Below are 25,837 nucleotides of genomic sequence, written 5' to 3' on the forward strand. Positions count from 1 at the left end.
TCCCCGATGCATACTGTTTGGTGAGAATTGATGCAGTCACTCTGTGAGACTACACTACACAACACTTTTCTGCTTGGTATTAGGTAACCCACCTTTTGGTATAGGTCTGTATTACACAAGTTGGTAGTGTGACTGAGCGGCCTATCTCAAGAGGGGTAAATGTGAGCTGTAGCAATACATTTTGTCAATACAAGTAAAACTAATACTCGAGGTTTCAGTTAAATAACTATTTATCAAGTTTTAAATGAGCAATCTTTAAAAAGGAAATTTGTGTAACCATGTAAATGTACTTTAAAAATACTTTTTAGAATCAGAAGTTAGTGGGTAATCTTTAGATATGCTTCATACGCAATTCCTACACCCTGAGGTGACTTCAATCACAAGGACAGTAATGGCATTTATGTATTGCACTAGTTATACTTGGCAGATTTTGAGGTTGCAGAAAGGAAAGGTTTAAGGAAGGAAAAATGTTAAACGGGTTCTCAGTATATGTGAGGACAACTAAATCTTCCAATGAAATCTAGACAAACCTTTCCCAGCAATAACAGTCTAAAACAAGCTACCACCCACGAAGGACAAGCAATATCAGTCAGTGGGCTAGAAGAGTCTACAGGGAGCCAGGACAGCCAACGCCAATTTGAAACGGTGTATGGAGCTGAGCCACTTCAAAGTCTTGCACAAAGTTAGTTTGTAGAAAAATCACTTGTAAGGTTACAAGCTGTTTAGCCTGTGAAAAGCAGATTTAGAGTTGATTCCAAAGGTAAGCCACTGAAAATCTCAACTGACAAAAGGGCAGCTAAAAGACAATGGCGTAAGTACCCCAAGTCTAAACAGTACCTCTGGTTTGAAGAAGAGTGATCAGCTGGATTCTGTCCGGTTGCAGCGATTCAGACCGTGGGTTCCTGAGCCTCCGTTGTGGGGACAAGAGGTAGGGTGTCTGCAGGGCTCCTGCGGTGGCACTTTGGAGGCAGTCGGCAGCCATGGACTCTTTTCGGTTCAGCGGCATTTTGTGGTTTCATCGCTTGGTTAACAGCACCGTCTCACATCTTGGACACCAGTTGGGCTTCCTTCACTCCTTGGGTACTGCACTCTGAGGGGACTCAAGCTCTGGTTGTCCTGCTTCTGGAGGGTCCTTAGACTCTTGAAGCTTCTGGCCGCATTTCAGATGTTGCACTCGACTACAGATTTCTCGACCCCTGGTACTCGGTTCTTGCAGTAGTGAAGAAGTACAGCCAGTCTGGGAAGGTGGTCCAGTGGAGTTCGTCTCAGGGTTAGTTTTCCCACTAGCCCAAGGGAAGAAGGCATCCCTTCCTGAGCTTCTGTCAAATCTAAAAAGGCGTTTAGCAGTAGGGCTTCACCAGGCAATCCAAAGGTCCAGGAGGATGCAGCAAGCTTTGTTCACTGTTCCTTCGGGTGATTGACTCTGCCTCTATACCCAAAACCCTCACCTTTTTAAGCAGGTTTCTCCCATTCATGCACAACCTGTGCTGTCAATCACACAACAGGTTGGCAATCCTGAAAGGACAGCCATCCAATGAGGACTGGTTGCATTCAGATAGTCCTACAGACAAAGACCAGGGTGAGTTTCGGGAACCTCCCTTACATCCTGCCTTTCCAGACACACTGGAGCCAGAGGCGTGCTTCAGGGCTGGAGCCTACCAAAGGCAAAACTAACAAAGGGCTCAAATCTGCCGCAAAGCACAGAGTAAAACCAAGACCTCACAAACAGAAAAGGGGGGGAAAAGACGACTGGAGCCATTTTCATTAAATGGTCACCCATGGGTGCTATACTGCAGCAGAGGAGTCAACCTGTGGAAAGAAAATTAAAACCACTACCACCATCCATTTAAAGAAATGGTAACATAAAAATGTTACATGAGAATGTAGGATAAGGGGCTACTAGGTAATCTCCCAGCATTCCATATAAAATGGGGGTGTGCTGGACCTACAAAGAGAAAAGGTAAGTAAAGTCAGTTTCACTTAACTATTCTTGGGAACTGTAGTTCACACAAGAAAAGGTATTTAAACCTTATGCGAAATCTAGAGTATTTCTCTGTGACACTGCACTTAAGGTGCTGTGTGTCACCATACAAAAGGTAGATGCCTATGGAGTTTCAGACTCCAGAAACAGTGGAAACACCTCATTCAAGTCAGGTGAAAACACATGAGTGAGAAAACTGTCTCACTCGCACCTAAGTCCAGTAGAAGAGCTGGGCGTCTCTAAGGTTGAAGGGAATTGGCACAGAAATGAGAATTCTCCCCGAATTAGCACCGAAATGAGAATTCTCCCTAACACATACGCTCTGCATCTGTCTGGTCGTTGTCAGTGCTTCTTCTGCCACACCACCTTCCAGTAAGGGTCTGTGCTCCTCCAGCAGTCCGTGGATCTGCTTCCCCAACTGATGCCATTTTCTGTTAATGTCAGTTTTAAAACTCCCGCCAGGATGATTAGTCTAAAAAAGATTGGGAGTTCTGCATTGCTCTTGCTTGCCTTTTCCTCGTCTCAGTCCCTAACTGGTGTAGGGGTGATTTTGCGTGTCAATGGGGAAAAGGATGCATTGATCTTGTTTGTCTCTTTCTCAACCTAGTACTTAACTGGTGGGTGTTAGTAGGTGATTCACTGAGAAAATGTGGAAGGGAATGACAGTAGCCTACAAAGGCTTGGGAAAGTAAAGGTTCTCTATGAAAGGGGGATACCGCGTCTCACCTAAGGGTACCTCCCCTCTTCTCCCAAGTTTCCTGCCTCGCTTATCCACCCTCAGGGTCACGATCGGTAGCTTTGACCTCTCCCTGGCCACCTGGGTGGAGGCATTGCCAGGGAAAGGGGTGAGGATACCCTCCGATTCCTCATAGCCCTGGCTCGTGCACCACTGACTGACTTTGTGTATTGGATTTTTAAGCCAAATGCATAATTGGTTATCTCAGCCTTCCATCCTACAACCCTGTAGTTGTAGTCCAAAACAATGGTTTTGCAAACTGTATTCGGACAACCTTCTTACAATTGGTCACCACTTGCTGCTGACAGTTGCTTTCCTGCCCTTATTTAGTTTTCACTGACTCTGCCACCTTCTACAAACCTATCGATTATAAGCTGAAGGCAATATACCCAATTTACGCAACTAAATCTGCCTTTTAAATTATGTAGGCCCCAAAATAAGTTGCTGTTTCCAGATTTAACTTGGATTAACGCAGGTTAACTTTCTTGCCCCTTTGAGAGGACATTCTGTCAGCCTCACTTTGTAGGAGCTAAAATGTCTGCAGTACAAAGCTTGGAAATCAAATTCTGTGCAAGCTTTATAGTTAAAACAAAAATGATTTACTAAAATGAGCATCACAGACCCAATTTATTTTAATTCGACCTAAACTCAATGCCCCTGCATCCTCCAAAACCCAGAAAAAATACCTTGAAGGGCTGTTTGAAATCTTTAAGCATTTTGCAAGCGATCACCTAAATTCACACTTGTTTCAATGCCATCTTTACTTGGAAATAATCAAAATAATCTTCTGACCCTTTTCCGACAGTTAAAAATATTGAAAACTAACAGCTGTGCAGTCTCAATAACCGACATCTCCTCCTGGCTAGAGTGGCGATTCCCACACTGAAAGTTTTTACCAGTCTTGAAGCCCAGCGGCATCTTTCACCCAAGTTTGCAGATAGCTTTTTTCAGTTAAATGAGGTGGTAGAGGTTACCTATATTGGTGAACAATTATATGCCTATGCAACAATCGGGCAGGTTGCAACCAGAAAGGAAGTACCTGCATTGTGGATTCTGTACTATACACATAAACCAGTTATAGAATTTAGATGTCAATAGGGGCGCACAATTAACACCGCCAGGAGGGCTACCAAAGTCCAGGATATATTTTAGGAAGACAGTCCCCAAGTGCAGAAGGCGATAGTACACATCAGAGGGAAACTGTAGCAATACAGTGATACAATCCATATCTTAGGCGGGACTTTAATACAAATATTTAACAATCCCTAATGAATCAGGGAAAGTCTCTATAAATCCAGGACTTGCTGGAGAAGTCCAGGGACCCTAAGAGGACCATAGAAAATTCCAGTCCTAAAAGTGCCCCAAAGGAAAACGGGACACAGTCTTTAGCCTGATCTGTGGGTTTGCTACAAAGCCAGGTAAGTCCCAGTTGCTCCCCACAGGTACCCAGAAGAAAGCAATCCCAGGGGACAGAAGTAGAGCCCCACAAGAGATCCAGTGTGGGGTTTATGGCAAAGCTGTCCCAGGAGCAGAAAAGCAGAGCAGAATTCAGCCCCAGTGTTAACCGAATGGGGTAGTGCGGTAGAAGGGGGGCCCTTAAGGATGGGTATTGTGAATAACTTGTGCCAACGCAAGGCTCTAAGGTGACTACTTACAGTTTGGTTCCGGAAAACATTGTTCCAGTAAAGCAGAACAGCCCAGTAAGTATATTGTAAATGGCAAAATGAAGGATTCTGGTCACACAGACTTCAACCCAGAGCCAATGAAGACCCTGATGGCCTAAAAGACCAATTGTCCTTCTCAGAAGTGGGACCGACCATCTATACATTGAGTCGACGACAGTTGCCTCTAGCAGGGGGGAGGGACTTGCACACAGCAGACCCCAGCGGATTGGCAGGCACCCTTGGATGACACACCAGCAAAAACTGCCCCTGCAGTAGGACAATGGAGTTGGCGACTAGCAACTGCCCAGATGAGCAGATTCGGCAGGGTTTTGGAGTTGAAACGTTTCCCCTAAGTGGCAGCTCCCCAAACTAAGGTGGCAGAACCTTGTGGGAAATGGCGGTTAAATTGGATACAACAGCCTGGAAAATGATCCCAGGATGGAAGGCCTAAGACACCTAGGACACCCAGCAGTCAAAACCCAGAACCGAAGCTATGCCCAGAACATCACAGCTGCCCAGTATGGCCAAAAGAGGACCTACAAAATGCAGCAATGATGAGATCCTAAAGCAGGTAAGCAACCTGCTCACCTCACAAACATCCAGCAGCACTGAGCTCAAGCATGCATTCCCTTGTATCCCTTCACTCACAGGAAGGGGATGGCTTCTGCCAGTCCACCAAACTCCTTCAGGGATTTAAAATAGATTTTTTGGTGGCCAGCCAATCGGGTTGACCCCATAAACTGCCAGATACCCAGACCCAAGGCCGGAAACTGGTCTAAACCAGCCCAAGCAACTATGGACTCTGCCATCTTGGGCACACAGAGTCCACATGGGCAGAACAGAAATATTAAGGCTTTGCTCGTGGTTTTACTGAACGGACCAGGCTCCTAAAACAAGATGGCTGGGAGTAGGACTTAAAAAAAAAAAAATTATAATTTAAAAAAAAGAATTGAAACTACGGTGGCTACCATAAAGGTACTATGGGCTACTTCTGTAGTAAATCTGCTTGCACGCTTGGTGAAGCCAAAACTAAAAATGATCGGTCACCAGCCTAACTACTAAAACAAATTTAGCGTTCTAAATTCACCCTAGGGCAAAGATGGGTTGCCCGAGGCACCCCTGTGACTTGGGCACCTTCTGGGTAATCTACCTGAAGTATAGAAATGTAGTGGCAGGGGGACATCCGCAGAAGTTCTTATGACCACCAACATAAATAAGAAAACCCAAAAAATGGGGGGGGGAGGGTTAATTTCAGTAGGTGGCGCTGCTAAGACTTTTAGTGGCGGTAAGAGGAGGTAGGAACCAGTGTGCAGGATGAGGCGGTGAGTGCTTCCACCCTCTGATGTGGTCAACTACTCGGAAAAGGGCCACCCCAAGCAGGTAAGTTCCGGCAGGCCCGATGGCCCTAAACAGGACTAGACTGGGAGGTAGTACAAGATTAGGGAAATTGTGAGACCAGAGAGGTGGAGCAAGAGAAACCGGGAGGGAACTCTAGCCAGTCTAGATTCCAGGGACCCGTCTCTAACTCACTTTGTGCTACCCCACTGACCCGTTCCCTTGTGAGACGGAGGGAGCCATGGGGTATAGGAGCCTGAAAAGCCTGTAACTAGCTCGGACCAAGAGAACAGGTTTTGGTTGTCCTAAATCCTGCCACACCATGAGTGAGGTTACCCCCTTTTTAAAACTGTCCTCGCTGGGATGTTTACTTCAGAGCGTATGAAGGTCTAGGAACCTGCATGCCAGGCCAGAGACATGGTTCCCAGTCTCATTTAAGCAGAATCAGCCTGACATTTGATTTTTGTTTGGGTAGATGTCTTTATTTGCTTTGCCTGTTCTTGTGCCAAATCCCACAATAGGCATTGTGAACAATAACACATGGTTAAGTGTCCTTCTTGGTCCCAGGTGGAACCCTTTGACAGCGTACATTCAGCTGAATGTAACATTGTCGCTAAAATAAAATCTGAGCACCCTTTCAAATGTGTAGATGTTAAGAGCTTATTTCAAAGATGGAAAAGCAAAATGTTAATTCTGCTACATCCCTTCATGCTGGATTTTTCCCATCTCTCAGCACTGTAGTAAAATGTGTAATTTCTACTTCTTTTAATAGTACTCTATTTGCTGACCTGAAAAGTATGTTGTAAAGCTGGCCGCGAGTGTGTAACGGGTGTTCTTTCAGCCATAAGTTCAGGGTGCGCAGGTACCTTCCTGCATGTAGGCAAACATTGTTCCAACCTTTCCTTGGCTCAGCTGGTGGTAAGTGGTAGAGTATTGAAGGTCAACTCTTGGGTCGCAATTATTTTAGACAACAACCCAGAATAACAGTATTTTGATGGGAAGGTCCACACGGAGCTTATTCTGAGACATGACCATCTTGTTAAAGTTCAGTAAATAACATTGAGTATGTTACGGGTGTGTAATGCTGTTTAGTCTCTGTATAACGTGAGCTCATTTTTAAGTCTACTGAAGGCCAATGCTTTGGAGTACAAAATGGAAAAATTTGAATCCCGGGGGTACCAATTTAGGCTCCATTGGGATTCAAGAAACAAATCGAACAAGCATCCAATTGCCCAATGCGGCAACTGGTCCCAATGCTGATTAGTGCCCCATATGAAATGTAATGTAAATGTCGGTGTTAGAGAGCTGGTTGAATGTCTTTCGCTCCAGCAATAACTGTGATGCCTTTCCGAAGGCAAATTTAGCATTGGTAACTTGTTCAGGTATCCTCAGTTGTTTTCTCCATCAGACTTCTCTGGACCATTCAAAGTGAAATGTCGGTGATGGCTTTTATCGCGCTGTGACTCCAGCTGCAACAAAAATGTTCCAGCAAGAAGCAATGCCCTGGGGCCTTCGGTGATACTGCTGGGCGGAGAGGAGCAGAGCCAGAAACTTGGAGGCAACGTCATCTCTCTGCTGCCGGTCATACGGCTGCATTCATTCATAATTGTAGGCCATGTGGCATTTTTGCAGTGTGGGTTTTTTTTTTTGGCCCACGGTTTTACTCCAGGTGTGGATAATCTCCATCTAGACACCATTCACCAACCAGCCTAATCTGGCTTCGGCAACTGTAGCCCTTTCTCATGCAGTCTGCCGCAATGACCATATATGACAATATCTGTATCCCCTCGCTTGTATAAGGGTATATGTTTAGCTGGTGAACTTGGAACGGGCATTAAACGGATGTTGCATGTAGGTGACCCCTGGGTCCCGACTTGAATTTTCAAAGCTTGCTACCAACCAATAGAGCCCACACAGCCTGTTGTGCAAGGAGACCTGCACAAGCCACCACATTTGAGATTCACATCCTGAAGGGGCCTTTGAGGATTCGTCAGGTAAGATGCTCGGTGACAAAAAAACAAAAGACTGGTGATGCAGAGACTTAAAATCGCCTGGATTGTCTGCCAGAGGTGCGATTCAGGACTTTAAACCGCATCTGGGAATTGTGTCTGTGACTGCCGATTGCAAACATCTGAGGTGAGAAGATAAACTCTCAGAGCTTTCTTACTAATTCAAATTCCATTAGTTCAGTTACTGATTGACTACTGTTATTGTTAAGTACTCTTTAACATGGATGACCTTTGCAACCACAAAGGATATAGTTGAAATTCAGCAGGATTTTGTTATTGCGGCTTAGGTGCATACACAGTTGGTTTATGTCTCAATTTAAGTTTTTCCAGCTGTTCTCTGCTGTGGCATTGTGTGGAATGTCATTCTTGATTTCTTATTCACACATCAGTCATACTTTTGTTTGTTCTGCACACAGAAAAAGTCAACAATTTTCCTCCGCTGCCTCGCTTCATCCCACTGAGGCCATGCTTCTACCAGGACTTTGATGGGGAAATCCCTGACCAGCACCGCACGATGGTGAAGAGACTCTACTACCTCTGGGCACGTAAGTGTCTTGATGTTGTGCTCCCATGAAGGAAGCATGACCTTAAAAGTTCTTGCATCCCTTTGCATTTCCACTTTGCATAGTCCTTTACCCTAGTGTATAGTGCATGTCTCCATTTGGCCACCCTTGGAAAATAGGTTTTAGGAAAAGCTGGGGTTGCTGCTTCCCAATAAAATTGGGAATGGTTGTAAAATATTAAATGGTTAAGCAACAGGTGTGGGCTTATTGGTAAAACTATTGCAGTACACATTCAAGCGTCTTAAGCATACCAGCAGATGAGAGAGCGCTATAACAATTGTATTGTAGTAGTCATACAAATATTTACAAATATGTTCACTCTGCAAACTGGATTTATTGCATCACGCGTATTTTATCCAACCTAATTGGTGATAATTCTTTTTGACTCTAATAAATAAAAGCAGCTTAGGACCTGCCAATATGTTATCTGTGACCAACCGGGGACTCCAAAATAATGAAGCCTCTGCAGAGGTCTACAGTACCTCTGTACATACACATGTGAAGTTGGCATTTCATTTTCTGGCATATCTATTAATTTCAACAATATTCACATTTTCTACTTAATGACAAATACAATGCTTCACCGGGTTGAAGTCGTTCCTCCTCAGAGTCCAAGGACAAAGTGAGCTAGACTTTTCTTCCAGCTCTGCCCCCACAGTGAGGCAATGCTCTGTAGTGCTGTAGTGTACATTTCTCCTGTCCTCTACCATGAGTGGGTGACAGTGATTGTCTGTTAGTAGATTTAAAACTTGCCCCTCTCATACCCCTTTTCCGAGATGGAGGAACAAAGACATATTTGCCCTTCATATAAAAATGGTTAAATGATCGCATGTGCATACATCTCTCCTGATAAGGTTCACCTCTCGGGAGCATTAGGTGGCTAGTATCTGATAAGTTGCCCTCACTGCATTAAGTGATTCTGCTTTCAGAGCTGTCCAACCACAAACTAAATCTGCCTATTGAAATGTGCTGCTATACGCACACACTAATATATCGTTAAATTGCATCGCACCAACTGCAAAACCAGTTACTTGGCTGTACTCCAAGAAGGGAGGGTTGGAAGGGTAATGATTAAAACAAATCATTCACAGATTTTGGTGCATTCAGGCCAGAGTCCATGCATGGGGTGAGTATTGTAGGGCAAATGCAGTGCAAGTAGGGGGAGGAAGGATGGCACAGGGTCAACGTGTTTGTCTTGGAAGCAAGACAACGCGGCGCAACACTGGTTTGAATCCCAATCCCATGCTTAGAATCCACTCACTGGTATTAAGCGCATTATAAATGAACAATAAAATCGATAAAATAAAGCACAAAAGGCATATATAAGATCTAAATTACAGCACAGGCAAAACATTTCTTTTCACAGAGCTGACAGTCCTGATACTGGGGGCTTGTTTGAATCAAGCCCATGCTGTGGCAACACAGGCCATTGCAGATAGTGCTGCAGACGGGAGGGGAAAATAGAGCCAGGTGAAAATGTCAGGCTGGTGCAGAATAATTTTAGCCTTTTTCTGAAAGTCAAGGTTTTTTTTCTGTGCTGCAGCTCTGGAGGTTAACATGCTGGTGCCCCCAGCACTGATTGAACATTTTCTCCAAGTAGCAGAGGATTTTGGCGGGAGTTGTCTTTTTGAAGAGAGCAGGCAGGTATTCTGGGGCCTTTCCATAGTGTCTTTAGGGTAAGGCAGAGTATCTTCAATTCCATTTGTCAAGAGGGAGCCAGTGAAGGACCATCAGCGTGGTGATATGAGCATGCGTTTTCAAGTTGAGGATGACTCGGGCAGCTTTATTTTGTTCGAGTTACAGGATGTGAAGGAGTTATTTTGGTAGGCATGGGCTATTGCAATACTCTAGCTAGGAACCATAGCCCTAGTATCCTCCACTATGTGGTGCATGTTTTGGCATGGCTGATAGTGGATGTTGGGCAGACTTACTTAAGTCCTCCTATAGTATGAGTAGAAGACTCGCTCTTGGATGCACAGGGCTCCAACTCTTAGTTTTGGTCTGAGCTACCCAAAAGGTTTGGTAGCAATGATCGAGCAGCCAGGATTTGTCTGACATTTTGAGCACACTTATGGCTGAGGAAACACACTGGAGTATTATGCAACACCCTTAGCCTCCTGGTAATAGGAACCCAACCTTTCGTATACGTCTGTACTACACAGGTTTGTAGTGTGGTTGAACAGCCAGGCTTATCTCAACAGAGGGGTCAGTGCGAGCAGTAGGGTAGTTACACAAAGATTCACAGTGATAAGTATCCAAATCAACACTTATATTCAAGGTTTCTTGATAAAACAATTATTAATTTAACAGTGAGTTTGAATAAGCCTTCATCAGAAGGGAACAATATAATAGCAACACCAAAATACACTTCAAAATACACTTCAAAATACACTATCTAAATCAGCAAATACCCATTGGGGTTGGCACACGGACACTTCCTACACCCTCAGGTGACTTAAATAGCTAGGGCAATGTGGACATTAATATATTACTGTAGCATTTAGAGCAATACTGATATGAGTGTCAAAGAAAAGGGTTATTAGACTAAACAAGAGATTACACAAATACTCTGAAGCAGCTAAGTACTTTTTGAAACCCCCACTGCAAAGTAAGTCCACCCTTTCCTGGAGGGAAGGCAAAACACACAATCTGAGAGTCATTCAGAGAGCCAGGCCAATGTCAATTGGGCAGAATTCTAGGTGAGCTGAAGCGCGTCTTGCAGGTAAGTAGTCTTGCATAATGTTTTAAAAGTCTTTGTAGAAAATAAGAATCAATGTAGGGCCACAAGCTGTTGGGCTTGTGAGTAGTAGAAGATGCAAGCAACTCTACAGAGCAACCAAGACCAGTCTCCGCTGAGAGCAACTAAGGCTGCACAACAAGAGGTAAATTCTCTTACTGTACAGTACCTTAGGTTAGAAGAAAAAGGTGGCAGATGACTTCTGTTTCTGTGCAGATCCTGTTGTTCCTGGGCCTCAGTCTTGGGGACAAGAGGGAGGACCTCTGGGTACTACTGCACTGCAACGGGACAGTCAAAGACAGCAACCGGCAATCTTCAAACAAGTGGCACTTCGATGTTTCAGCTATTCGCGTCTACTGCAAATAGCACCACTGCGGTTTCTGGCTGTTGAGATGGGCTTTCCTTGCATCTGCGGTCCAGCACTCTGGGGTGGCTCAGGCTCGGCCAGTCCTGCTTCCTGGGAGTCCGGCGGATCTTCCTGGAGCTCTTGGCCAGCTTAAAAGTGATGCATTTCATATCTGGTATTCCTATCCCTGGCATTTCGGTTCCTGCAGCAGCAAGGAAGTACAGCCATGTTTACTTTGGAGTTGATTGGTCCTATCAACTCAAGGGGAGAAGTTGTGCTTGCAGGGCTTCTCTAGTCTAGGTGAATTCAGAGCTTCAACACAGCAGCAGGGCTTCACCGGGCAAACCAACGGTCCGGGAGTTGCAGCAGGCGTCTCTTCCAAGTTCTTCTTCCGATTCCTTTGTCCAGTGGTTCACTCTGCTTTCCAAGCCAAAACGTCTTGCCTTTTATGGAGGTTTCTCCATTCATTCCAGCCTAGCTGCCAGTCAAACCGCAGGATGGCTGTCCTTGCCGGGCAGCCAGCCGGCCAATCACCTTTGGGTGCATTCCTGTAACCAAGGGGATGAAGCATAGGGAGTTTTGGGCACCTCCCTCACTTCCTGCCACTGCCAGACACCCTGGAGCCAGAGGCAGGCTTCCCTTGTGAATCCTGCCAAAGACAAAACAAACAAATGGACCAAACTTGGTTTGGCGCACAGAGTAAATCTCAAGGACCTTTCCACAAAGAAATGGCGAAAAAAGACCAGGGCCATTTTGACAAAACGGGGCACCCATGGGTGCTTCACTGCAGCTGCGAATGCAGCCTGCAGTAAAAACACAATGGTAATAAAAAGTAAACCACTGCCACCAGCCATTAACTGTAGAAAGGGTAACATGAAAAAGTTACATGAGAAGCTAGACCAAGGGGATGCGAAGTTACCCCTCCAGTACCCTATTGTAAGATGGTGTGTGCTGGGTCTAGAAAGTTACAAATGTAAGTCAATTTCACGTCACTGCTCTTGGAAACAGTTTATCCAAAGAGAAGGTATATAAACCTTGGAAAATCTGAAGGACTTCCCTGTGCCACTGCACTGAAGGTGCTGTCACAATGTAAAGATGCCTGTCCGACCCCAAAAGAACCACAGTAAACCTATAGAATTAAAAGTAAATTCAGCAAAAAAGCTGGGGGTCTCTAAGGTAGAGAGGAATTGGCACATTCTGAGAATTCTCCTCGACCGTTTTCATTAAAGACTGTGAAATTGACTACGACTGGGATTGCTGTGTTTGAGGGGTAGACTGGGGAACCAGTGACCCTTAAGCATCGGAACATCGAAGAGTTCAGAAAAGGCGTTTTCGTAACAAAGTCGTGAAACTTTATTCAAAAGGTTGAAGGGGACCAGGTCGGCCATCCGAAGGATTTTAGCATATAGGACGATGTCCATCCCAAAATGACTGAAAGCTCAGGAGGAGCCAACACCAGCACAACCCTGGAGTCGCATTACCTTCTATGATGACAGCAATTCCACCAGCAGGTCCCCAACGTAAGACAGCACTTCGTGTTATGGCTCAAACTGTAGCTGGTCTCGAGACTGGTTTAGGCCCACCAGTCCAAGGGAGGAAGTCTTCCTGTTTAGATCTTCCCTGTCACATAGAAGAAAGAGCTGGAGCTGCAGGGGTCACTCTGTCCTCTTGGCAGTCGCTGGATGTGGCCTCGTACGTCCTTGTTTCTTGCAGGGGTCGACTTAGACTTCATCAAGACCCTTGTCTTGTATGCAGGAACCCAGCCAGGCACCCAGTTAGAACTTGATACAAGCAGACACACCGAAGGACAAATACCTCATTAGTTTTGGTGTCCTCCCAGCTTCCTGTTCTCCGACACACTTGCGCTTCTGGGTGGGCTTCCCAACAGGAGCCTGTGTAAGACAGAGGAGTGACCTGGACTAATCCCGCCCCCACCCCCCCCCAACCTGCCCCTTTAATTCCCCCCCCCACCCACGTTAGCAGAAGTAGGCTCAAGAAAGGGCCAGCAATTGTGAGTTAGTGTTAGTGCGCGGTACAAATGTCCTTTAACATTATCACCACCAGAGTGGTCCCCTGGCGCTCTGCTGGCTCTGAAAAAGGAGGGTAGGTTGAGTTAGTGGGAGGAAGCAGGAAAAGTGCAAGAGAGCAGTGATGTGCTGTTGGCGGCCTCAGCCCAGTGGGTCCGTTGGCTGGGCTTGGGGTGTTTGCGGCCGGTAGTCGTCGTGTACTGTTGTGCAAGGCTGTGTGTTTTTGTTTTGTTGTTGCGATGTAGTGAAGTTTGTGCTGTTTGTTGTGCTGTAGGTTTTGGTTGTTTGGTTTGGAGTTTGAGAGGTGTATGCAGAAAGGGAAATTGTTAGTAGGGTAGGTTAGTTTGCGTCTCTATCCTGAATTGATGCACTCAGCTTGCGTAGTCTCCCCTGATGCGGCTCTGTCCTGATCTGGGTCTGACTGGCATACAGGTTCCTTACTCCTCTGGCCCCCACCTCTAACATGCTCTCTCAAAGCTCCCCTTATCCTCCCTTCATACTCCTGTGGCCAGTGCACCTGCCAATGACAACCTCTCAGGTAGTGGGGTGATTGCCAATATCTCGATAATTCCACACCATTGTGGTACCTGGCAGTAACTAAGGGGCGGGCGAAAGTGTTGGTGGGATTGTCTGGGGTAGTTGACTAAGTCTCCGTGTGTGCGGCCTGTGTTCCAGTATATCCGGTGTCACCCGTCCAGGTGCCGTCAGAGTTATTCTCTCGGGTCAGGAATGTCTGTGTCTTTTCCGATTTAGTCATCCTTTTTCCAGTTTTGGTTTCCAGGTTTAGTCTGTGGTGTTGTACAGCCAGGTTTTTAGTGATTTCCTGAATTTTAGGTGATCTCCTGTGTTATTTCTTTTGGGATGTTGTTCCAGGTTTTTGCGGCTAAGTGGTAGAAGGAGGTAGCTCCAAGTTTTTTCTTAAGGTATGGTTTGAGTTCCAGGTGGATTTTGTATCTTGGTCGGAGGGGTCTCGTTGGTTTGTAGACTGTTATTTTCTTTTGTAGGAATTCTGCTCCTTGTCCGCTGATTGCCCTGTGCGTTATGCACCTTGTTTTGAAGGTGATGCGATGTTTTACTGGGAGCCAGTGTAGTGTTGCTAGGGCTGGAGTGACGCAGTCTCTTTTGGATAGTTTGAGTAGTAGTCTTGCTGCTGTATTTTGGATCCGTTACACTTCAGGAGGTATTCTGGTATTCCGAGGTAGAGGCTGTTTGAATAGTCAGCCGGTCGCTCGGTCAAGTGGCACAGCGAGTAGAGCACTCGCTTTGACATCCGTGCAAAGCCTGCTAACGCAGGTTCGAATCCCGGCGGGGCCAAACTTGGCCTTTCATCCTTCCGAGGTCGATAAATGAGCACCACACACCGTGGGTAATAATGAGCAGCGCTCAGATACCTGAGGGTTCGTAGCGCTACATAAATGCCAAATTATTTATTATTATTATAGTTGATTTTGTTTACATGATTAGGGCGACGATAGTGAGTGTTTTGTGCGTGAAGGAGAGGAAAGGTAGAATTCTTGCCGTGTGGAGGAGGAAAAAGCATTTCTTCACTGTTGCATTTATTTGTGGTTCCAGGGTTAGGTTGTTGTCTATTAGGACTCCCAGATTTTTTACTACCTTCGAAGTTGTCGGTGCGTTTCCCATTTCCGTAGGCCATGGGATGGTAGTTTTGTTCTCTTGGTCTTTGGATACGATCATGATTTCTGTCTTTCCTGGGTTGATTTTCAGGTTGTTGGCATCCATCCAGCTGAAGACTTCTTTTAGACAGTCGGTTAGGGTTGAATGGTCGGCATCAGTGTCTTTGATTTTGTAGATGATCTGAGTGTCATCTGCGTAGTTGTAACATGTAATGTTGTATTTTTTGAAGATTCTGATGACCGGAGTCTGATAGATGTTGAAATATAGTGGAGATAGTAAGGATCCTTGTGGTACTCCAGTCGTTAACTCGTGGGGTGGATTTGAAAGGTTTTATCCATACGGTTTCTGTTCTGTCTGCTAGGAATGATTTGGTCCAGCGTACTGCTGTCTCTGTTATGCCAATGTCTTCTAGTCTTTTGGTCAGGGTGTCGTGGCTAACTCTGTCAAAGGCTGCGGAGAGGTCGAGCAGAATAAGGGCCGAGGTAGTGTTTGAGTCTGCGTTAGTTTTGAGGTTGTCCCAGATGGATAGTAGTGCTGTTCCGTTCCTCTCGCTGGTTTGAAACCGATTTGAGCTTGGTCCAGCAGATGGTGTTTTTCTATGTATTCTTGGGTTAGTTTATATACGTAGGTTTCTAGAAGTTTTGCTGGGTAGGGGATGTTAGAGATCGGTCTGTAGTTGGAGAGGTCATCTACGTCACCACTTGTGTTTTTCAAGAGTGGCTTGAGGTATGCTGATTTGAAGATTTTTGGTAAAGTTCCTGTTGATAGTGATGGGTTTAGAAGGTTTCTGTAGTGTTCTGCTGGTGATCCTTGCGTGAGGATTGATTTGTAGATGTCTGGGGGACATGGGTCCATGGGTGATCCCGCTTTCTTGCTTCGTTTTACCGGCATTGCGAATGGCTCTGGTGATATTTCAGGAAAGCTTCGGAGTTTGTGTTGTGGTTCCGTGTTGGGTTTGTTGGGTTGTATGTTGTGGTTGGTTGGTCGCTTTTGTATGGTTTGACGGACGTTTTTCTTTTTTTATTATTTATTTATTTATTTACTTTAGTGATCTGCCAGGTCGTTGCATAGTTTTTCTGAGGGGGTTCGGGTGTGATCGCAGCCTGGTGGGTTTCTCATTTCTTCAATGATACTAAACATTTCTTTTTGTGTGCTGGTGACATTGTTGATTCTGTTGTCGTAATGTCTTCTCTTTGCCTTTTGAATTTCCTCCTTGTATGTACCGATTTGTTTTTGGTACAGTGTGTTTTTTTTTTTCCCTGGGTTGTATTCTTTCCTCCATTCCAATTCCATCTTTTTGTTTTCCTTTTTCATGTCGTTTAATAGTGGGGTGAACCGTTTAGCCATTGCTCTTTTATTTTTGATGGGGTGAACTGTTTTTCTGGGGCAATCTTGTCTATTGTATCTGTGATCCATTTGTGCAGTATCTCTGCTTTCCCGTCTAGGTTAGCTAGCTCGAGTTCTGTAGTTGAGGGTTTCGTTAATTCCAGTTGTTCGGATAGGTTGATTTCTTTGACATGTTTCCAGTTTCTTTTGGTGGTGGTTGAGTTTCGGATGTTGGATGTAGGCTTGGGTAGGCAGAGTGATCACGAATGGGATGATGAGATGGCAGCTCCATAGTATTTGTATCGGAGGTGCCGTGGTGATGAGTTTTTCTTTGGCGAAGATTGCGTCTAGGGTGTGTCCTGCCGAGTGTGTTGCTCCTTTGACTAGTTGTCGTAGTTTCATGGTGCTGAGGAGTTCAATTAGTGAGTTTTGGGAGATGGCGTGGCTGTCTTCAAACCAGATGTGGAAGTCCCCCAGGATGATTAGGTGTTTGTGGTTGATGGCTAAGTTGGTGATGGCTTCTATGAAGTTATCGACAAATGTTGCATCATATGTTGGTGGTCTGTATACCAGGATGAATGTGATGTTGGTTTTTGAGTTCGCTGTTAGGTGTATTACCATGGTTTCGCAGTTGAGGATTTTGAGTGGTTCGGCAGTTTTTATTTTCAGGTGTTCTTTGAATGCTATAGCGATGCCGCCTCCTTTTTTGTTTTTTCTGTTTATTTGTAGGCATTTGAAGTCGGTCGGGAGGCAGCTTTGGAATGTGTTTTTGTAGTTGTCGCCCTGCCATGTTTCTGTGATGAACAGGATGTCAATGCCGTTGTCGTCGAGTGGTCGAAGATCTCCGAGTGCTTTCACGTGGATCTTGCGTTTATTAGATTGCAATGAAGTTTGGAGGTGTTTGGTTTGGGCTTTGTCGAGGTCGACTTCCGCTCGGTTTCCTTCCTGGTCGGTCTGTTGGGCTGTGGGATTCGGGGTGTCGGCGTCTTCAGAGTTCTTCTAGGTTTTGTCTTGGGTTTTTTGTGTTCATCGGGTTCGTCTTCCGGGAGTTGTGGTTGTTGATTGGAAGTTCCTCTTGCTTTGGTGATGTAGGGGGTTATTGGGTTGGTCATCTGTTTGTTGTTTGTGTTGGTCATCCTTCTTCTACTTGCTTGTGTTAGGTTGTTTGTTTGCTGCTTCTAATGTTGGGTTGGATTGCCGTGGTGGCCGGTTGTCTGCGAGGTATGGAGTTAAGTATAGGGATTTTTCTCTTCTCTCAGAGTTACTTTGTGTTCCTGTCTGTGGGGGTCCAGTCTATGATTGTTCTACTTTGCTGTTCTGGAGTGTTTGTTCTTTCATCTTTTCGTCTTTTCCTTGGAATGGGTCGTTTGCGTGGCATTGTAGGATTGAGAGTTGTTTAGTCTCTGTTTGGTGACGCCTAGTTGGTCCTGCTTTGGCCTGGTTGTCTTGTGGTCTTGTGGTGTAGTGGTGGGTGAGGGGGTGTCCGCTACTAGTTTGGGCCTCGTCTGTGGGCGGTGTTCCGGATGGAGTTGGTGACTCGTTCAATCACTGTCCTAGGGGTGGTAGGGGTTAGTAAGTTGGGTGTTATCGGTGGCTCTCTTTACTGTCAGTCTCCCTGGGCGCGGTTCACTATGTTGAGCAGGCTGTGTGGGTTGGGAATGGTATCTGCTGGTTGGAGGGTGGCTTGGACGGGCATAGCTTGGACTTTCGCCTTGTGATGCGAGAGGCCCTAGTCAGAGTGACCTACCACTGTAATTCGCTGGTGGCTTCTGTCTCACTTGAGAGTTTGCTAAATTTGCGAGTGAGCTAGATTTGAGACACCTGCACAGTGGGAGGGAGGCCTATCGATGCGGTTTGGAGATCAGACAGAGCAACTTGGGCACAGATGCCCTGCTATCAATGCAGTTTGGGATTACACAATGGAAATTTGGTCACAGAGGCCCTGCTAAGTTTGAGACACCTGTATAGTGGGAGAGAGGCCTATCGGTGCAGTTTGGAGATCACACAATGCAGTTTGGGCATAGAGGCCCTGCTATCGGTGTAGTTTGGGAATCACACAGTGCAAATTGGGCACAGAGGCCCTGCTATCAAATGCAGTTAGGGGATCACACAATGTAATTTGGCACAGAGGCCCTGCTATCGGTGTAGTTTGGGTATCACAATGCATATTTTGTTCAGAGGCCCTGCTAAATTTGGGACGCCTGTTTAGTGAGAGAGAGGCCTATCAATGTCGTTTGGAGATCACACCATGCAATCTGGGTACAGAGGCCCTGCTATCAATGCAGTTTGGGATCACACAATGCAATATGGGCACAGAGGCCCTGCTATCAATGTAGTTTGTGATCACACAATTCAATTTGGGTACAGAGGCCCTGCTATCAATGCAGTTTGGGATCACACAATGCAATTTGGGCACAGAGGCCCTGCTATCAATGCGGTTTGGGAACACACAATGCAATTCGGTCACAGAGCCCCTGCCGAGTTTGAGACACCTGTATAGTGGGAGAGAGGCCTATCAATGCAGTTTGGGAACACACAATGCAATTTGGGTACAGAGGCCCTGCTATCAATGCAGTTTGGGAATCGCACAATGCAATTTGGGTACAGAGGCCCTGCTATCAATGCAGTTTGGGAATCACACAATGCAATTTGGGTACAGAGGCCCTGCTATCAATGCAGTTTGGGAATCGCATAATGCAATTCGGTCAGAGGCCCTACCGAGTTTGAGACACCTGTATAGTGGGAGAGAGGCCTATCAATGCAGTTTGGGGCAATAGGGGGTGATCACATTGGTTTTGCCAAGTGGCCAGGTATCTAGGGTAGAGCTGTAACTCCCCAAGCCACCCTACCTTACTGGTCCATTGTAGTGGCTGGTTGACGGCTGGCTACTGGCTTCGCCTGCGGACACCTGATGACACTTCCTGGAGCCGCCTCTGTTGGAGCCGCCCTTGGCCTTGGGGCCCTTAGCCGCAGGGGGCTGCCCTGGGAGGACCAGTGATGAAGGGCCGAAGGCCCGATCAAAGCGGGGATGGGTCGGACAGGAGGCAGGAGGGACGGGGCTCGAGGAAGAGGGTGCGGGGTGAGAGGGGGCTTGGGGCCTGGGGCGGGTCGCAGCACACGGGCGCTAGGCCCAGGGGCTGCAGAGCAGGCAGCCAATCACTTGCCTGTGGGCGGGATGGGAGGAGGGTGGAAGGGGAGAGACACCAGGAAATGGGGCCTGGGCAGGGAACGCACACAGAAGATAGAAAAACTTTTTACAGTGTGTTCTCCGTCAGCCCATGTCGCGCTCTGCTGCCTGACTCACCTGCTTCCTTTGTGGGGGAATGGAGCGGGTCGCAGCACACGGGCGCTAGGCCCAGGGGCTGCAGAGCAGGCAGCCAAAAATCAAAAGCAAAAAAAAGACTGGCACCATTTGAGGTCAATGGTGACCATGGGTCCTTTTACACTCTGGCTGCTGTCGCAGCTGCGGTAAAGTCACGAAACGTTGGTAGAAAATATCCGCTGCTACCAGCCACTCGGATATACTTGCCACAGTAACTAGACAGTTACTGGAGAAGTGACAATAGTAGTATTAGGATAACACAGACTCTCCCTCTCTTGACCAATTCTGAACAAACGGGCAGAGGACCTGTAGTCCCAGCATCCATTAAGCCCCATGGAATATGGCAGGAGAAAAACTTGAAAGCGGTAGCCCCTCGTAAAAGACACTTAGGTGGAAACTAAAAACCCTGTCACCATGAGAAGCCTAATTGTAGTGCTCATGGCACCAGTAAGCGTTCAGGAAAGACTAATGTAGAAGAACAGAAGCTTGCGGGCACACAGATCACAAACCTCATACCTGCGAACCAAACAACTCAGACTGCATGCAGTTTACTCATGAGCCAGTAGGAAGGTTTCCACTGCTTGGGAGGATGCAGGACAGTGCAGAATTTTGCAGAGCTGTGAATTTAAACAGCTGATTAAAAATATAGCATGCCCGTGCCGCGAGCAACCCCCAGAACCAATCGGTCCGATTTGCTTTGGTCATATCTGGACCGGTGGTACTAATAGCGCAATTGATAACTTGAATCAACCAATGACAAGACCCGCTCAGGAAGAACCGGTCATGAACTCTGTTGTATATTAACTCCTCAGCTAAGGACTATAAAAGGAGCACAATAACTCCAGAAAATGCTAAAAACTGGAACGAAGCAGATTTGCGGTACCAGACTTGGATACATAAGAAAACCACCATCTGGGAAATCAGTTACCTTGTTGAAGCATACAGTACAGTTGGAAACTGTTCTAGGTTCACGGTTGTGGTTGCACAAGCAGGGTTGTTGGTGTGCACAAGCAGGGTGTTGGTGAGAGCCTTGCACCTAGAACCAGCTTTCCTCAGATTCTAGAAGAATCCCTGGCAGGATGGTACAAATATCAGCTGCCGCGAAAGGACCCTGAATGGGGCGGGGAAGAAATACCCATTGTGCTGAGAACCAGGTGGTGAAGAGGCCTAACCATGCAAGTCTTAAGAAAACCCATGAATGGGAGAGACATGAAAGTGAATGATCAAAGGCTCAGATGGAACCAGAGGAGCCTAAAACTTGGGAGAGGTCTTGAGAGATAGGAAGAATGTTTGATGTGGTGTTTATCATAGGGCTGGCCCTTTCAGAGTAGGATATGTGAACTCTTTGGTTGGCCAGTCCTTGGAACACTGTGGTATAATTTAGGGTAGCCAGGATCCCATTAAAATTAGGGTTGGATCTTTCTTTGCCAAATCTTTGAAATTTTGCTTCGTAGAGTAGGGTGTCCCTGGAGGGACAATGACTCTGGGGAATTGTATACAAAATAGGGCTATTACTCTATCCACGAACAACGTTGTTCTTTTTAGTTACTCTCCTCGTTCGTATAGGCAGAGCTCAAAGTTTGCTCTTCCCATTGACTAGTTATAATTTACTCTTGGCAAGTATGAAATTGTGTGCTGTGTGCAAATGGTGAAGTGAGGTGGCACATTGATGTTTTATGCATGGCTAGTAACTTGCCACTTGACATTTTTAGCGATGCTACAGTAGTTTCGTCCAACCCCTTGCCTTGAAAATAAGAAATAAAAACCATCTTTTGAACCAAAGCTATATGGGGCTAGGAGTGGCATTGCTCATCATGGATCACTGAAAAGAAAAAAACGATATGGCTAGGAACCATGGTGCACTCAGGCCTTTAATTCTACGAGGTGACACTGTTCTGCTGAATTGTACGGCATGTTGTTGGAGACTGGCCTCATGGTCTGATGAACCATTGCATGGAGACATTACTGATTAAAGGCCTTCTTTCGTGAAATTAAGCGCCATTTAATAAGTCACTGAACGAGGCAAGCGTACAATTTCCAGTCAAAAAAACATGAAAATAGGGTTATCAACTGTATTTGTTTTCATCAGTTAGTGAAAATCTGAATTCTATATCCCATTTGAGATTTGTTTTCTGGCAGGCTTTTTTGACATGACATTCTGATGTCATTTTGTCTTTTTCATTTGCTCTCCACCCCATCCGTGGGTTTCTTGCCTACATGACGGCTGAGAGTTATACGCCAAAGATGGATTTAAGTCTTGGTGATCCATCAGGTGAAAGGGCTGTGGTTTTATAGGCTTTGAACAAATGTTTCACAATGTGTAGCTTACCTTTGGGCTGGAATGTTTGTGGCAGCATGTGGAGAATTGTGGGTTCTTTGTGATGTAAGATGCACTGCTCTCGTTGTGGGAAGTTGACATTTTTTTTAATGTAATTCCTATATTCCATTGACGCTATCGGGTATTTCTTTCATGTTTGTAAAAAAAATTAAAAAACGAAATCGACAAGCCTAAATGTGCATAACTTGTTTTATCCAGAAGTAAAAATGTGTGTGGCAGTGAATGTCTAGTGTGAGTAAATTAGCATTTCCTGCCGGGTTTGTCAAGCCATAATGCAAGTTTAGATCCTCATATGATGCAACTCCAATAACACAGGGTGCTTATAAATTCACAACAACATAATGTAGCCAAACATGAGAGGATGAAAATGAATCCAAATATAGGATATTGGTTGGGCAAGTAGCTCTTTTTGAAGACACTAGGCTTAAGTTCATGAAATGGAACCAAACAATCTTAGTGTTTAATCTAAAAACATGATGAAACTATTTAATCCTATAGTGTTCTCACTAATCTCAAATACCAGCAAAGTTATGGTGGGTTTAAAAACGCTTGAAGTAGACCCTTCACCTTAAATGTGGATGTAGAAAAATACATTTGCGCCAAGTCACACATGCCACAGCGCCACCTAGTAACCGTCTCTGGAAGTGCACCTCCACAGAGCCACATAAGCAAGGCATTGTGGGTATGCACATGCAAGCCTTTTGCATCTGAAAATTGTCTTGGTTTTATAGGGCTGTGCTAATTTATACATGGCTTATCATACCCTGCCCCTTCCCTCCTGCTCTCCTTTCTCGCCCATACCACTGGATGTGGTCTCTAGACAAGTCCTCCCTATGAAGGTTTCTGGTGCTCCCCTGCTCCTCCAGAACTATCAAGGACAACATTGCCTCCCTTGCTCCAGCTTTGGCTGATCTGCAATCACTCCTTTGCCAGTGGCTCCTTCCTGCTACCACATAAGTACTCCCTTGTGCACACACTCATCAAAAAGCCTTCCGCCGACCCCTCCTGCCTAGCTGATTACCGTCCTATCGATCACCCCCTTCCTGGGTAAACTCTTGGAGAAGCTGGTCATTTCCCAGCTGACACGCAACTGAGTTTTTTTGTTAGGGCAGTTTTCCTAAAGTGCTCTGGAAGGTAGGATTTCACAAAACCCCAACTCCTGGTATCAGTCTGTACTACTCATGGAACCTTGGTAGAGTGGCAGAGCAGTCAGGCTCATAAGAGGAAGGTGTGAGCTGTAGGCAGGTACACTGAACCTAGCTAGTAATGCACATCAAAGAAACACACATACATTTATATTACAATATTGATGTATTATATTTACACAAGAATCACTTTTAAATACTTGCCACAATAAACTAAAACACTTAGGAATAATTTAGAATATTTTCAAAGGCCACTGTTTAGTTTGTAGTTGCTCGCAGTTACATTTGTTACAGCTTTTGACAGTAATGACAGTTCTATTGTATCATCCGTAAATGACGCACACTTTCGACTCTTGGCAGAAATCCGGTAGACATTTACTCTCCATACACATTTTGGGAAGGAAAATAGTTGGTTAGTGTTATACTAGCAAGGCTTCAGGTTCTAGAGGCAGTTTCTTCGCACAGCAAGTCTTTAAAGTTCCAGAACCCAACCCTAGCTAAAGGCTGTTCTAGAGTGATTGACAAGCAGTAGAATACGAAAAGTTCCTGTGGATAATTAGTTTAATCTGGCTACATACTAAAGACTAATGTCGGAGACCTGGTTAAGGACTCGTTGAAGGGGGACCCAAGCAGCGGCTTGATTCAGAGGTAAAAGGGGGTGTACCCTGGACACCTCTACATGCACTCCAACGCTCTGGAGTGACTTCATGGATCAAGGTAACTAAAACCTTTCTCCCCACAGTACCTTAGGTTAGAAGAAAAGATTGTGGCTGGATTTTCCTCTGTGGCAGTGCTGGACCCTTCCTCTGGATTATGTGGTCTGATGATAAAATGCAGCAGTTTTGAGGGAGGACCACTGGCACAGCTTACCTCAACGTCTCTGGTCGCTCTGCGGTTTCGGCTCCTTTTCTGCAGCACCAACAAAGGATGCGGTTTGCCTGGTCAATCTGCTTTGTTTCCTGCAGTCCCACACTTTGCTGAGGAGGTCTGAATGATTTGGATTGTTTTCTCTGCAGAGTCCTCGAGGGCATAGCAAAGACTTGGATGAATTCAGCTTTCCCACGATGATGCATTGTAAATGGGCAGTAGGTCTCCTGGTATTAGCGTTCCACAGCTCTGGAAACTTGCAGGACCTTGGGAGATGGCTCAAATAAGTTTGTCTTGGGACTGGTTGTTCCCACCAGTCAGAGGGATGGAGTCATCCTCTTAGGAGTTCCTCTACCGCACAGAAAACAGTGTCAGGACAGCAGTGGTCACTTCGCGGTGTTGCAAAGGGTCTTCAGGCGTCTCTGGTAGTCTTCTTCGGTTGCTTCAGTTTCCAGATGTCGACCTTTCACCTCAGGAGCCTCACCTTTTTATACAGTTCCAGCACACACACTCCTCTGCAATTTACAAAAAGTGGCGACTGGCTGTCCAATCAAGACAGCCAGACCCCCTACCCCTCAGCCCCCCCACCCCCCTGTGACAGCTGGTTCCGTTCAGGCAGATAAAGAGCAGGGGAGTGAACCCTCCTCCCCACTTCCTGCAGTGTTGGCCAAAGTTTGTATGCAGTACCCTCTGGGAACACTACAAACAACTATGACTACAGGTATAGGCCACCCAACCTTTGGTATAAGCTTGTACTAAACAATTTTGGTAGTGTTGCGCAGCCAGGCTTATCTCAAGAGGGGAAATGTGAGCTGTAATGGAGTTACACAAAGATTCAGTTACAGGTATTCAAATAAACTATTCCACTCAATATTTCTTGCATAAACAATTAATAATGTATCAGTTTTATAAAGCCTTCTTCAGAAGGGAACAATAGAATAGTAATACACAAATATACTTCAATACTGTACACCTTGAGGTTCTGATTCAGACAAGGCTCTTTGGGATGGCCCACAGACGCAACCTACACCCACAGGTGACTTTAGTAACAAGGGTGCTGTTGACATTAATACCTTACTGTTAGCATTCAGAATACTCTTTAAAAAGTAAGTACAAGGCAATGGTTATTAGAACACAAGAATTTACAAATCTTCATAAGCAGGGCAAATACTTTCAGATAGCACTTAGGAGTCATTCAATAGGCTAAGCCAAAGTCAATAGGCCAAAGTCTTTGTATAGGACGCATCACTTCTGTTAAGTAAATGGAAAAGTCTTTGCACAAGTTATTGGGAGTCTTTGATAAAAATAACCAAATGTAGGGCCATAAATTGATTAGACTTGTGAGATGCAGAAGTTACAAGCACTTCCACAGTAAGAGGTAAGTTCTCTTAGACTAGTTTTACAGTACCTTAGTAAAGAGGAAAAATATGCCTTAGTACAGAAGAAAAAGATGCAGATGAGACTTCGGTTCCTGTACAGCTCTGCAGATCTCATTGTTCCTGGGCCTCAGTCATGAGGACAAGAGGAAGGACGTCAGGGGACTCGTGCACTGTACTGACACCGTCAAAGCTGGCAACTGGCAAACTTCACTTTCAGTGGCTGTTTCGTGTTTCAGCTCCTTGCGGTACAGCAAATGGCAATAAGCGCGGTTCCTGGCTGTCAAGGTAGACTTTCCTCACATCTGAGGTCCCGCACTTAACTGAGTGGGGGGGTCAGGCTTGGTCAGTCCTGCTTCGTGGGAGTCCAGAGGATCTTCCAAAAGCTTTAGGCCAGCTTACAAGCAAAGCACACAATCTGGTGTCCATC

At 45.7% G+C, this 25,837-nt stretch overlaps 1 protein-coding gene across 1 annotated transcript in view; it reads left to right on the plus strand.

Annotated features, from left to right (window-relative positions):
- Positions 1–25,837, plus strand: part of SCAMP5 (secretory carrier membrane protein 5) — a 197,768-nt gene that overhangs the window by 75,880 nt on the left and 96,051 nt on the right. The window contains exon 3 of the mRNA XM_069624519.1: positions 8,142–8,270. Coding sequence (XP_069480620.1) covers positions 8,142–8,270 — 129 coding nt within the window. The remainder of the gene's footprint in view (positions 1–8,141; positions 8,271–25,837) is intronic.

This window comes from Ambystoma mexicanum, chromosome 11, assembly GCF_040938575.1.
Source record: "Ambystoma mexicanum isolate Mex_15411 chromosome 11, UKY_AmexF1_1, whole genome shotgun sequence".
Taxonomy (NCBI): domain Eukaryota; kingdom Metazoa; phylum Chordata; class Amphibia; order Caudata; family Ambystomatidae; genus Ambystoma; species Ambystoma mexicanum.